At 41.2% G+C, this 15586-nt stretch overlaps 1 protein-coding gene across 1 annotated transcript in view; it reads left to right on the plus strand.

The window, feature by feature from the left end:
- Positions 1–15586, plus strand: part of LOC120046433 (cadherin-23-like) — a 569127-nt gene that overhangs the window by 447614 nt on the left and 105927 nt on the right. Inside the window, exon 37 of the mRNA XM_038991662.1 lies at positions 3321–3542. Within this exon, the coding sequence (XP_038847590.1) occupies positions 3321–3542 (222 nt within the window). The remainder of the gene's footprint in view (positions 1–3320; positions 3543–15586) is intronic.

Consider the following 15586-nt stretch of genomic DNA (forward strand, 5'->3'; position numbering starts at 1 on the left):
ATGGGTTAGGGCAGTGTGCAGTGTGGTTGCGATTGCGTCGTCTGTGGCCCTATTGGAGCGGTAAGCAAATTGGAGTGGGTCTAGGGTGTCAGGTAGGGTGGAGGTGATATGGTCCTTGACTAGTCTCTCAAAGCACTTCATGATGACGGAAGTGAGTGCTACGGGCGGTAGTCGTTTAGCTCAGTTACCTTGGCTTTCTTGGGAACAGGAACAATGGTGGACCTCTTGAAGCATGTGGGAACAGCAGACTGAGATAAGGATTGATTGAATATGTCCGTCAACACACCAGCCAGCTGGTCTGCGCATGCTCTGAGGACGCGGCTGGGGATGCCGTCTGGGCCTGCAGCCTTGCGAGGGTTAACATGTTTAAACGTTTTACTCACGTCGGCTGCAGGGAAGGAGAGTCCGCAGGTTTTGGTAGCGGGCCGTGTCAGTGGCACTGTATTGTCCTCAAAGCAAGCAAAGAAGTTGTTTAGTCTGTCTGGGAGCAAGACATCCTGGTCCGCGACGGGGCTGGTTTGCTTCAAGTAATATTTAAATGACTAAATCAGGTAATTTTGTATACATTTCTTTAAATTTGCATCGGGCCGCTTCTGAGAGGATTCTGGTAAGATGCCGGCAAAGTCGGCTGAATTCCGGTAGACGGAAACGGCCCAATTTACTTGGGCCGATTCTGGGCAGTCATTCATTTTTTATATTCCGAGCCGAGTCCGACACCCGATTCCAGGCCGATTCAATCAGTTCCGGCCCTCCGGAAGAGGGCCGCTTCTGGGTCGATTCCTCGTTGCTAGCTGGGTAATTAATCTAGCGCTAATGTTAACTAACCACGTTAGCTAGCTAGCAACCCTCTAAATCTAAACTTTGCAGATTTAGCTACATCTGCAAAGATCTCAACCATTCACTTAGCCGATATAACAAGTTTGGCCAGCAGCTAACTTCTAAAAAAATTAACATATTACCTACCTTTCAAAGCTGTGCAATTCCAGCTGCCCTTGCACCGTCTGCAATTTAATGAAAAATGAAGTTTCCAGTTAAAACCGGGAGCTCAATCAACACTGCTTAGTGCCACTGCCCAACCTCTATACAGTTACTCTCACCTGGGAGTTATATAAGCACAGAGGGTGTAAAAACAACTCTTAAATCAACACCTCTTAACACTAAAAATGTAACACAAAGAAAATGAACACTTGTTAACACTGGCCAGTTTGCTTTGTAGGCTTGAATCATTGCCTTGTATCAATACAGTTCCATTATTGTATAAGTTTACAATTTAACGTGTGTTGCTTTCGTCAGCTTCTTCAAAAATGCTGATCTGACAGTCTTGGCTGATGCCTCTCTTTTTTGAGAAAGGGGAAATGGTTGCAAATAATCCTTTTCCATTTGTGCCCTCGTTTGGTATTAAATATTACATTTGCTCTTATTTTGCAACTGGTAAAATCTGCAAACAGGCATTCATGTTCTGTCCCACCATCAAACCTTTTAAACTTTTCTTTCCTCTCTCCATCTGGATGGATGATGGGTAAACAATTTCCATAGCAACGCTGGTGATGTTGGCTACAATAGAAGGCGACAGTACCCTTTCCAAAACAGCATTGTTTCTTGTATTATTGTCACTAGTGTCTTTAGAGAACTGTCTTACTTTGCTGTCCTTCGTCTTTTGTTCTTCTTTCGTCTTTTCTCTTGTGTTGTTAGCTAGCTATTTTTTAGTTAGCTAGCTAGCTTCTTTTAGGAGAGTCCATAGTAAATGCTTAGCAACCGGTAAACAATCCAGCTAGCTAAGCTAACTGCACAATTTTATAAAAATAGATACCTTTTGACAAGCCTATCTTCTTCATTTGTTGCTTGTTTTGTCTCCCATTCTGTCTTGCAGTTTTCTTTTTATATTTCCCAATGTACTTCACTCTAATATTTGAAAGATCTCATTTTTCAAAGGGTTTTATTGGCATGGGAAACTTCTGTTTACATTGCCAAAGAAAGTGAAATAGATAATAAACAAAAAATAATTAATAGTAAACATGACAAGAATAAAGACATTTGTCTATATATAGTGGTGTAACTATGTGCAAATAGTTAAAGTGCAAAAGGGAAAATAAATAAACATAAATATGGGTTGTATGTACAATGGTGTTTGTTTTTCACTGGTTGCCTTTTTCTTGTGGCAACAGGTCACAAATCTTGCTGCTGTGATTGCTGGTTAAGTGTGCCTTGAATTCTAAATAAATCACAGACAGTGTCACCAGCAAAGCACCCCCAACATCATCACACCTCCTCCTCCATGCTTCACGGTGAGAACCACAAATACGGAGATCATCCGTTCACCTACTCTACGTCTCACAAAGACACAGCGGTTGGAACCAAAAATCTTACATTTGGACTAATCAGACCAAAGGACAGATTTCCACCGGTCTAATTTCCATTGCTCATGTTTCTTGGCCCAAGCAAGTCTCTTCTTCTTATTGGTGTCCTTTAGTAGTGGTTCCTTTGTAGCAATTCGACCATGAAGGCCTGATTCACACAGTCTCCTCTGAACAGTTGATGTTGCGATGTGTCTGTTACTTGTGCTACAATTTCTGAGGCTGGTAACTCTAATGAACTCATCCTCTGCAGCAGACCTTTCCTGTGGCGGTCCTCATGAGAGCCAGTTTCATCATAGCGCTTGATTTAGTTTTTGCGACTGCTAGTTTTTGCGACTGCACTTCAAAAAACATTAAAAGCTCTTGACATTTTCCAAATTGACTTACCTTCATGTCTTAAAGTAATGATGGACTGTCATTTCTCTTTGCCTATTTGAGCTGTTCTTGCCATAATATGGACTTGGTCTTTTACCAAATAGGGCTATCTTCTGTATACCACCCATACCTTGTCACAACACAACTGATTGGGTCAAACACATTAAGAAGGAAATACATTCCACAAATTAACTTTTAACAAGGCACACATTTTTATTGAAATGCATTCCAGGTGACTACCTCATGAAGCTGGTTGAGAGAATGCCAAGAGTGTGCAAAGCTATCATCAAGGCAAAGGGTGGCTACTTTGAAGAATCTCAAATATAAAATACTTTTTTAGTTACTACATGATTCCATATGTGTTTTTCTATAGTTTTGATGTCTTCACTATTATTCTACAATGTAGGAATTAATTAAAATAAAGAAAAACTCTTGAATGAGCAGGTTTGTCCAACTTTTTGACTGGTACTCTAGATCTTTTAAAAATGGAGTATAAAGATCATTAATGTGCTGGAGTTTTTTTTAATTCAATAATGTACAATTTGTGCCCTCAGCATGCTCTTTCTACATTCTTTTCTGTCTCACCACCAGTCATCGACTACCATCTACGTGCGTATAGTGGATGAGAACGACAACGCGCCAGAGTTTCCAGAGGAAGAGTATGTGACGGTGCTGAGCGAGGGCCCCAACACCGTGGGTGCCATTATTGCCAGCGTAACCGCCATCGACCCAGACGAGGGCCTCAATGGCACCCTGCGATATGCCATCATCCACGGAAACCTGGCCATCACCTTCCACATCAATCACACTACCGTAAGAATATGGACAGATATTTTACACTGATACCTAACCTACTTTGTGTTCTGTGCAGACCTTGGTTTTTCTACTATTTGAAAACCTTTCAGATAGTTTAGCTGTGATTGATTGCGCTTGCCTTGCACATTGAAACAAATTGAAAAATCGAATTAAATGTTATTCATCACGTGCCGAATACAATAGGTCTAGACTTAACCATGAAATGCTTGTCTATGAGCCCTTCCCAATGATGCAGAGTTAAAAAATAATAATAATTTAAAAAAAAGTTGTAACACAAGGAATAAAATACACAAGAATGGAGCTATATACAGGGAGTGCTATACACCAGATCAATGTGCAGGAGTATGAGGTATTTGAGTTAGATTTATACAACGGTTGGTTGTAATCCTGAATGCTTATTGGTTGAAACAGCATTCCAGCGTGTGTCTCTTCCACAGTTACCACCAGCTAAATCTATGACATTAAAATACCTATTTACTCTGTTCCATCTGACTGCGCAATCCACTGTCACATCAGGACAGACAGGTAATTTATAAATTTGATCTCCACTATAAAAAGCATCTAGACATTACCTCTCCATTATTTCTTTTAGACTAAAGTTTAGTTTTCAACAGCAGAGATTTGTATAAACCTTGCTGTCTGTCTCTCCGGCATTTGCAACATTGTTTCGATATTGAGATTCGATCCCCAGCTTTCCCATAGTAATGAACGTGTTGGGAGTCAGGATGAGACAGACAGGTAGGCATCTTTTCTCAGCTAGTCGAAATCATGAATCAGCATAGTTTTTATGGATATATACAAATAACTATCAATAGAAAACAGGTAAAATGAAGTGCAGCTAGTTTGAAGTCTTTTCAGCTTCAGTATGAAAGGATTGTGTTAGCTGTGTTGCTGGCTAGCTCCTCTGAACAAGAATGTCCTGACGAGAGAGCACGTTTTCTACGCCAGGCGAAATCGCGCCTCATTAGCTCATTGTTATGATGTATCCAATTAAATGTCACTAGAAAACAGCTGTACTGTTTGACGTTACTGTAAGTTAGCCGTAGTTGGCTAGCTAGCAAGCAAGGGATAAGAACGTTGCCAGCCAGTAACGCAAATGGAACATTTAGAACGAACGACTGGGTTGCGTCCAAAGATACAGAACAAAAAGACTGAATGACTGGGTCGAGTCTCTGGCAACTAAACCGATAGAACGAATGACCAGCCGGCTTGGGTAGCAACCCTATATTTGTGTCCTGACTGTATCTTGTGGAAGGATGAAATAGTATGAATAAATTCATCCAAATAACGTTTTTAATGAAAATATGTAAATAATTATTTGAATATGTTGGTAACCCGTTGTATAAAAGTGATAACATCGTGTCAATATGTCCCCCAAAATCTGGCTTCTCTGGCATTATCTCTTATAGGGATAGCCCCCTTTTTTTCAATTTTTGCCTAAATGACATACCCAAATCTAACTGCCTGTAACTGAGGCCCTGAAGCAAGGATATGCATGTTCTTGGTACCATTTGAAAGAAAACCCTTTGAAGTTTTTGGAAATGTGAATTAAATGTACGAGAATATAACACATTATATCTGGTAGAAGAAATTACAAAGAAGAACCAACCGGTCTTTTTCTACCATCATCTTTGAAATGCAAGAGAAAGGTTCTAGCCAGTTCTAGCCATCACTCTGGTTGTAATTCCGATAGTGTCCACAAGATGGCATCAGTGTATTTGCAAAGTTGATGGATGGATAACTTGAAGTATGAGTGAACTACAATACTTTTAGTGTGAAGTACCCAGGTACATTTGGGCAAATCGTGAAGGAGCCATTCACATTCATATTACATTTTTCTGCAAGAATATCGTCAAATCTGTATTTAGCTTTCCAAGTATTAGTAGCCATATTATAAGTTCAACATTTGCAAAACAACCAGTTTTCATAACTTCATAACTCTGAATATCCTTATATTTTTGTCCAAAATGAAAAGGCATGCTGTCATACAAGGTTAGTAGCTACATTTTATGACATATACATGATACTCCTGTAAAGCCCAGCTCATTGGCTATCTAGCTAGCTTTGTTTGACCCAGATTGGCGCTTATTTGACAAAGATACAATCGTTCAAGTGATGACCGCACGCTTCATCGGTGTGCCATGAAGGCGTCGCTCTCCTACCAAATATGGTGTCCTATAGGATATACTACACCCCTAATGATATAGTGAAGTCTTGTTACCTTCTAGGATCTCTGAAGAATACATACAAACGTCATTTGGCTCATTGAAACAACATTTAGGGTGAGATTTTCACAGATCCTTTCTTTGCAAATTGAACGAGTGTCTGCAAATTGAATGAGTGGAAATACAAAATCGATCATGCATGCTATATGGACCTTTTTAGGATATGAAAAAGGATTTTATCTAACAAAACGACACTTCATGTTATCTCTGGGACCCTTTGTATGATAAATCAGAGCAAGATTTTAGAATGTAAGTACACATTTCACCTTCAGAGGTGAATTTATCAAACCTATCACGGTGAAAAAGGTGTTTTGTTGTTAGGAGCTCTCCTCAAACAATAGCATGGAATTTTGTCACAGTAATAGCTACTGTAAATTGGACAGTGCAGTTATATTAACAAGAATTTAAGCTTTCAGCCAATTTAAGACACCTATATGTACCGACATTTGTTATTTCCCTAAAATCTGTGATCTTGACATAACGCGCTGCATGATTTACAAAAAAGAACAGATTAGCAGCAGTATAGGATGAGTGTAAAAGTGTGCGTGTGTGTGTGTGTGTGTGTGTGTGTGTGTGTGTGTGTTGGGTTGGTATGTGTGTTTGTGTTGTCGGTATACGGTGCGTATGTATGTGTATGTGAATGTGTTTGGGTTTATTATCACTTTTTTTCTTCCAAAACTCTTAACAGTTTCTAAAGTGAATACTGAAACAATAGTTCTAACATAAGAAAGTGGGGAATGGTCAGAGATGATCTATAGAAAACTAATGTCATATTGGTTTTTATTTTGTGATGTTTTTAAAAAGGTTATAAAGGAAATACTGTAACTTATATCCCCTTTATCTGTCAAGTCTCCCTCCTCTACATTGTATATGAGATATGAAAAAGTATAAAAGTATTTTTGTTAATAAGATAGATTATCCAATGGCTCCTAAAATCACATCCTATCTCCTATAAACTGTGCATAGTAAGTAGCCACGCCCCGAGTGAGGTCAGAGAGCGTGTCAAACTGACGGAACCGCCCATTTTGAGAGAGTGCATAAATGGATTGGTAACAAATTAACACTAGACTAGAAAAGCATGGAGTGGGAGCTACACGTTTGAAATGGTTGGAACTTTGAATCGCAACACGAGGTGAAGAAACTAAACTCACCTCCCAGACCAGAGAGGCGTGTAGAGTCGCAGCTCACATCCAAAGTGGTTTGGACCTTGAGGTGAAAAAGCTCACCTTCCAGACAATCGCTGGTACGGCTGATTAGCTGTCCTAAGTCAAATATCTAGAAAAGTGAATTTAAGTGGGACCATCCTACGACTCTTCAAACCATAATACTGTACTACTCTTCTCAAATCACCGTAGTACGCTACTCTCATCACACAGTGGGAACCATCGACACGGCTGGCTAGCCGTGCATCTTCCAGAGTGAACAACAGTAGAAAAGACAGGTCCGGACCATTTCGGACAATCAGACCATTATTTTTATAAATGTTTTATTTAACCAGGTAAGTTGACTGAGAACACATTCTCATTTACAGCAACAACCTGGAGAATAGTTACAGGGGAGAGGAGGGGGGATGAATGAGCCAATTGCAAGCTGGGGATGATTAGGTGGCCGTGATGGTTCCCACTGTGTGATGAGAGTAGCGTACTACGGTGATTTGAGAAGAGTAGTACAGTATTATGGTTTGAAGAGTCGTAGGATGGTCCCACTTAATAAGGGCCAGTTTGGGAATTTAGCCAGGACCACGGTGTAACGTTCGTTGTATGGAGGAAGAGAGGAGGACCAAGGCGCAGCGTGAAAAGTATCCATTTTAATCGAATACGTAAACAAACAAACAAAATAACGATAAACGAGAATAACACGAAACGAAACAGTTCTGTCTGGTGCAGGCACACAAAGACTGAAGACAACCACCCACAAAACCCAACACAAAACAGACTACCTAAATATGGTTCCCAATCAGAGACAATGACTAACACCTGCCTCTGATTGAGAACCATATCAGGCCAAACACAGAAACGGGAACACTAGACACACAACATAGAATGCCCACTCAGCTCACGTCCTGACCAACACTAAAACAAAGAAAACACAAAAGAACTATGGTCAGAACGTGACACACGGGGTTAACACCCCTAATCTTACAATAAGTACTCCAAACAGGCGGCAGTTTGTGTGCAAAGTACACTACTGTTCAAAAGTTTGGGGTCACTTAGAAATGTCCTTGTATTTGAAAGAAAAGCACATCAAATAACATCAAATTGATGAGAAATACAGTGTAGACTTTGTTAAACATTCATGAAAATACAAGTGTCTTACATCGTTTAAAAGCTTAATTTCTTGTTAATCCAACCGTGTTGTCAGATTTTCAGAACGGCTTTACGGCGAAAGCATCTGAGGATAGCGCCCCACATCAAAATACTTTTTCAAACCAGCACAGGCGTCACAAAATCCCAAATAGCAATAAAATAAATCACTTACCTTTGAAGATCTTCCTCCTTTTGCAAGGGTCCCAGCAACTCTTTATATCCAAAAAAGTCAGTTTAGTTGGCACCATTGATTTCAGTAATCCACTTGTTCAACGTGCATACAAACGAATCCAAAACGTTACCGGTAAAGTTTGTCCAAACAAGTCAAACGATGTTTCTAATTAATCCTCAGGTGCTCTAATATCTAAATTAACGATAAAATTTAAGACGGAGAATAGTATGTTCAATAGGGAAGATAATTAACGAAGAGTGTGCACCTTATTCACGCCAGCAACAAGACTACTATTTCTAATGAGGGACACCTTGGATAAACTACAACTGCTCGTTCATTTTTCAAAAAACAAGCCTGAAACCCTTTCTAAAGACTGTTGAAATCTAGTGGAAGCCATAGGAACTTCAATCTGGGTCCTATCTATTTGTTATTCCCATAGGCTAGCATTGAAATGGCCTGGGACCTCAAAAACACATTTTCTGGATGGATTTTCCAGAGTAGGGGTAGCCAGGGGGGAAGCATGGCCAGCTGTAGAAAAATACTTATTGAAATGATCAATTATCATAGATTTATCGGTGGTGACAATTCTTCCTATCCTCGGTGCAGTGGGCAGCTGGGAGGAGGTGCTCTTATTCTTCATGGACTTTACAGTGTCCCAAAACTTTTTGGAATTAGTGCTACAGGATGCAAATTTCTGTTTGAGAAAGCTAGCCGTAGCTTTCCTAACTGAGTATATTGGTTCCTGACTTCCCTGAAATGTTGCATATCGAGGGGGCTATACGATGCTAATGCAGAACGCCACAGGATGTTTTTGTGCTGGTCAAGGCCAGTCAAGTCTGGGGTGAACCAAGAGCTATATCTGTTCTTAGTTATATATTTTTTGAATGGGGCATGCTTATTTAAGATGGAGGGGAAAGCACTATTGAAGAGCAACCAGGCATCCTCGACTGATGGGATGAGGTCAATATCCTTCCAGGATACCCGGGCCAGGTCGATTAGAAAGGCCTGCTCTCTGAAGTGTTTTAGGGAGCGTTTGACAGTGATGAGGGGTGGTCGTTTCACCGCGGACCCATTACGCATGCAGGCAATGAGGCAATGATCGCTGAGATCCTGGTTGAAGACAGCAGAGGTGTATTTAGAGGGCAAGTTGGTCAGGATGATATCTAAGAGGGTGCCCATGGTTACGGATTTAGGGTTGTACCTGGTAGGTTCCTTGATAATTTGTGTAAGATTGAGGGCATCTAGCTTAGATTGTAGGACGGCCGGGGTGTTAAGCATGTCCCAGTTTAGGTCACCTAACAGTAGGAGCTCTGAAGATAGATGGGGGCAATCAATTGGTGTCCTGGTGTCCAGGGCACAGCTGGGGGTTGAGGGTGGTCTATAACAAGCGGCAACGGTGAGAGCCTTGTTTCTGGAAAGGTGAATTTTTTAAAGTAGAAGCTCGAACTGTTTGGGCACAGACCTGGATAGCATGACAGAACTCTGCAGGCTGTCTCTGAAGTAGATTGAACTCCACCCCCTTTGGCAGTTCTATCTTGGCGGAAAATGTTATAGTTAGGGATGGACATTTCTGGATTTTTGGTGGACTTCCTAAGCCAGGATTCAGGACACGGCTAGGACACTGCTAAAGCAGTGAATAAAACAAACTTAGGGAGGAGGCTTCTAATGTTAACATGCATGAAACCAAGGCTTTTACGGTTACAGAAGTCAACAAATGAGAGCGCCTGGGGAATGGGAGTGGAGCTAGGCACTGCAGGGCCTGGGTTAACCTCTACATCACCAGAGGAACAGAGGAGGAGTAGGATAAGGGTACGGCTAAAGGCTATAAGAACTGGTCGTCTAGTGCGTCCGGAACAGAGATTAAATGGAGCAGGTTTCTGGGCGCGGAAGAATAGATTCAAGGCATAATGTACAGACATGGCTATGGTAGGACGTGAATACAGTGGAGGTTAACCTAGGCATTGAGTGACGATGAGAGAGGTTTTGTTTCTAGAGACACCGCATTTAACCGCATGTGTGGGAGGTGGAACAAAAGGGCTAGCTAAGGTATATTGCGCAGGGCCAAAGGCTCTACAGTGAAATAAGACAATAATCACTAACCAAAATAGCAATGGACAAGGCATAATGACATTAGGGAGAGGTATGCGTAGCCGAGTGATCATAAGGTCCAGTAAGTAGCTAGGCGAGCTGGAGACACGGCGATTCAGACAGCTAGCGGGCCGGGGATAGCAGGCTAGCAGAAGGGCTTTAGGGGGACGTCGCGATGGAAGAGTCTGTAGAAACCCACTCGGACGGTTACATCGGCAAACCAGTCATGATGGATCGGCGGGGCTCCATGTAGGCAGTAAAAGGGTCCAGGCCAATTGGCAAAATAGGTATTGTAGACCAAGAAATTGGCTGATGGACCTCTTCAGCTAGCCGTTAGGTGGCTCTAGCTCGGGGCTAACTGGTGCTTGCTTCGGGCATGAGATGCTAGCCACTCGTACAGCAGCTAGCTAGCTGCTATGATCCGGTGTAAAGGTTCAGACCTTGTGGTAGGAATCCGGAGATGTGGAGATGTGGTAGAGAGAAAAAACAGTCCGATATGCTCTGTGCAGACTGGCAGGAGTTGACTGGGCTGAGGCTAGCTGATGACCACTAGCAGTGGCTAACAGACTACTAGCTAGTAGCTAGGCTAGTTAGCTGGCTAGCTTCTGTTGGGGGTTCTGGTTCTAAAGTATAAAATATAGCAGATCCATGCCACATTGGTTGAGGCGGGTTGCAGAAGAGTATTTTGAAATTGAGGTTAAAAATATAAAAACAGATATAAGAAGAAAAAAGATATACACGGGACACGACAAGACAAAGTCAAAGACGTATGACTGCTACGTCATCTTGGATTGTTGCTTATTCAATTAAATGTAGTTAATTGATTTGATACGACACCTTTGACGGATTTGTTAAAATCCTCAATGCTGTAGGATGAATCCAGGAACATAACCCAGTCTGTACTCGAAAAACAGTCTTGTAGCCTCGTGTCTGCCTCATCTGATCGCTTCTGTATTGGTACTTCCTGTTTGAGCTTTTGTTTGTTAACAGGAAGCAGGAGAGAGTCATGGTCAGATTTGCCGAAGGGAGGACGAAGGAGGGCCTTATGCATTTCTGGGGGTAGAATATAAGTGGTCTAAATTTTAGCGGCCCTAGTAGCGCAGGAGACGTGTTGGTAGAAGTGAGGTAGAACGGTTTTAAGTCTCCCCGCTTTAGTCTCGTTCACCAGAAATGCTGCTTCTGGGTTAGAGGTTTCTTTTTTGTTTATGGCCCCATACAGTTCGTTGACTGCCAAAGTGGTGTTTGTTTGTGGAGGGATGTATAAAGTGGTGATGATTACGGATGAGAACTCTCTTGGTATTCTATATCAGGTAACCAAAAGCTTGAGATTTGCTTCACACTGGAAGTAGCGCACCAGTTGTTGTTAATGAAGAGACATACCCCTCTCCTTTTGGAGGCTGCCTTCATCCGATCGTGCCGCTGCATGGAGAAACCACTGAGTCCTACGTACATAGAATCATCCAGCCACGTCTCTGCAAGGCATATAATATTGCAGATTTTCAAGTCTCTGTTAGGAGACTCTGGAATGAAACTCATCCATCTTTTTCTCAAGTGACTGGACATTTGCCAATAGAACAGAGGGGAGTGCTTGTCGATGTTCTCTTAGTCTCAATCTCATCAGGATGCCGGCACGTCTCATGTGTCTACGCCTGCAGTGTTTTGGTAGCCCATGAAACAAAGGAATGGAGTCCGGTATGAACAAGGGAACAGCTGAGTTGGTGTTGAAGTCGGATTTGAAATCGAAATCGAGGTTAGTAAATGTCGATCTGATGTTCAGAAGTATTTGGCGTTCATACAGTGGCAAGAAAAAGTATGTGAACCCTTTGAAATTATCTGGATTTCTGCATAAATTGGTCATAACATTTGATCTGATCTTCATCTATGTCACAACACTAGACAAACACAGTCTGCTTAAGCTAATAACACACAAACAAGTATATGTTTTCATGTCTTTATTGAACACACTGTGTAAACATTCACAGTGTAGGGTGGAAAAAGTATGTGAGCCCTTGCATTTAATAACTGGTCAGGACTCTGACTGGGTCACTCCAGAAGGCGTATTTCATTCTGTTGAAGCCAATCTTTGTTGATTGACCTCTGTGTTTTGGTTCGTTGTCCTGTTCCATCACCCAACTTCTGTTCAGCTTCAATTGGCGGACAGATACAGTGCCTTGCAAAAGCATTCATCTCCCTTGACATTTTTCCTATTTTGTTGCATTACAACCTGTAATTTAAATAGATTTTTATTTGGATTTCATGTAATGGACATACACAAAATAGTCCAAATTGGTGAAGTGAAATTTAAAAAAAAATATTGTTTAAAAAAAATATAACAAATAAAAAACAGAAAAGTGGTGCGTGCCTATGTATTCACCCACTTTGCTATGAAGCCCCTAAATAAGATCTGGTGCCACCAATTACCTTCAGAAGTAAAATAATTAGTTAAATAAAGTCCACCTGTGTGCAATCTAAGTGTCATATGATCTGTCACATGATCTCAGTATATAGACAGCTGTTCTGAAAGGCCCCAGAGTCTGCAACACCACGAAGCAAGAGGCACCGCCAAGCAAGCGGCACCATGAAGGAGCTCTCCAAGCAGGTCAGGGACAAAGTTGTGGAGAAGTACAGATCAGGTTTGGGTGATAAAAAAATATCCGAAACTTTGAACATCCCACGGAATACCGTTAACTTCTACTTCCTCAGAAACCCGGGTCCGGGAGCACCCCCCACCACCCCCACCAGTAAAAAAGCTGACTAGCATAGCTAGCATAGCGTCACAAGTAAATAGTAGCATCTAAATATCATTAAATCACAAGTCCAAGACACCAGATGAAAGATACACTTCTTGTGAATCCAGCAATCATTTCTGATTTTTAAAATGTTTTACAGGGAAGACATAATATGTAAATCTATTAGCTAACCACGTTAGCAAAAGACACCATTTTTCTTAGTCCACCATTTTTTCTCTCCACCAGTAGCTATCACCAATTCGACCAAATAAAGATATTGATAGCCACTAACCAAGAAAAAACTTCATCAGATGACAGTCTGATAACCTATGCTATACAATAAATATGTTTTGTTAGAAAAATGTGCATATTTCAGGTATAAATCATCGTTTACAATTGCACCCACCATCACAACTCGACTAGAATAAATACAGAGAGCAACGTGTATTACCTAATTACTAATCATAAAACATTTCTTAAAAATACACAGCGTACAGTAATTGAAAGACACAGATCCTGTGAATCCAGACAATATTTCAGATTTTCTAAGTGTTTTACAGCGAAAACACAATAAATCGTTATATTAGCATACCACATGTGCAAACATTACCCCAGCATTGATTCAAGGCAAAAACAGCGATAGCGTTATCACCACCAAAATATATTAATTTTTTCACTAACCTTCTCAGAATTCTTCCGATGACACTCCTGTAACATCATATTACACAATCCATATAGAGTTTGATCGAAAATGTGCATATTTAGCGGCACAAATCGTGCTTACACAATGGAAATACTGTCCAACTACTCAAGCAATCTGCCCGGCGCCATCTTGGAAAGACACCTATTCTTATCGAAAACTATTCATAAACTTGACTAAAAAAATACAAGTTGGACAGCAATTGAAAGACAAATTAGTTCTTAATGCAATCGCTGAATTACATTTTTAAAATTATCCTTACTGTGCAATACAGGGTGCGCCAAAGCGAAGCTACCCCCAAAAAAATGGCGGAATATGCGTTTAACATTTTTCAACAGAACAACGATTTATCATCATAAATAGTTCTTACTATTAGCTGAGCTTCCATCAGAATCTTGGGCAATGTATCCTTTCTCCGGTCTAATCGTCTTTTGGTCGAAAGATGTCCTCTTGTCCTGTCGAAATGGCCACTAACGTTCGGCATGTACTGGAAAAGTGTCCAACTCTTGAAAGTGCGTCACAAAGAAATGCCAGAAAATCGCAATAAACGGATATAAATTGCTATAAATCGGTTTAAATTAACTACCTTATGATGTCTTTAACACCTATAACGAATAAAAACATGACCCGGGATATAGAAGTGGCTAAACCAAAGCTTGGAAGGAGGCCAGTCCGACGTCCACTCTGCGTCGAGCGCACGGCTGAAAAGAAAGGCACTTCCGCCCCAGGCTCTAATATAAAGTCCCAGATTGCGCAATCGACCCCATTCAAATTGTCACCACTTACTGACATCTAGAGGAAGGCGTAGGCAGTGTTTGTAGCCCCACAGCATTCACAGGGACTTATAAACTGACCTGGGAACAGAGGCCAAGATTTCTGAAATCTCACTCCCTGGCAGGAAAAGTGCTGTAGAATGAATTCTGTTTCACTCAGAGACATAATTCCAACGGTTTTAGAAACTAGAGAGTGTTTTCTATCCAATAATAATAATATGCATATTGTACGAGCAAGAATTGAGTACTAGGCAGTTTAATTTGGAAACGTCAAGAAAAAAATAGTGCTAACAGCTCCCCCTATTGACAAAAGGTTAAATCCATTATTAAATATTTTATAGAATATGGCACCACAACAAACCTGCCAAGAGAGGGCCGCCCCCCAAAACTCACAGACCAGGCAAGGAGTGCATTAATCAGAGAGACAACAAAGAGACCAAATATAACCCTGAAGGAGCCGCAAAGTTCCACAGTGGGGATTGGAGTATCTGTCCATAGAACCACTTTAAGCCGTACACTCCACAGAGCTGGGCTTTACGGAAGAGTGGCCGGAAAAAAAGTAATTTCTTCAAATCAAATCAAATTTTATTCTTCACATGCGCCGAATACAACAGGTGTAGACCTTACAGTTAAAGGCTTATTTACGAGCCCCTAACCGACAGTGCAGTTTCAAAAAATACAGATAAGAATAAGAGATAAAAGTAACAAGTAGTAATTAAAGAGAAGCAGTAAAAAATAACAATATATACAGGGGGGTGCCGGTACAGAGCCAATGTTCGGGGGCACCGGTTAGTTGAGGTAGTATGTACATGTAGGTAGAATGACTATGCACAGATGATAACAGAGCGTAGCAGTGGTGTGGAGGGGGAGCAATGTGAATAGTCTGGGTAGCCATTTGACTAGATGTTCAGGAGTCTTATGGCTTGGGAGAAGAAGCTGTTTAGAAGCCTCTTGGACCTAGACTTGGCGCTCTGGTACCGCTTGCCGTGTGGTAGCACAGAGAACAGTCTATGACTAGGGTGGCTGGAGTCTTTGAAAATTATCAGGG

Source organism: Salvelinus namaycush, chromosome 4, assembly GCF_016432855.1.
Source record: "Salvelinus namaycush isolate Seneca chromosome 4, SaNama_1.0, whole genome shotgun sequence".
NCBI classification, from domain to species: Eukaryota; Metazoa; Chordata; class Actinopteri; order Salmoniformes; family Salmonidae; genus Salvelinus; species Salvelinus namaycush.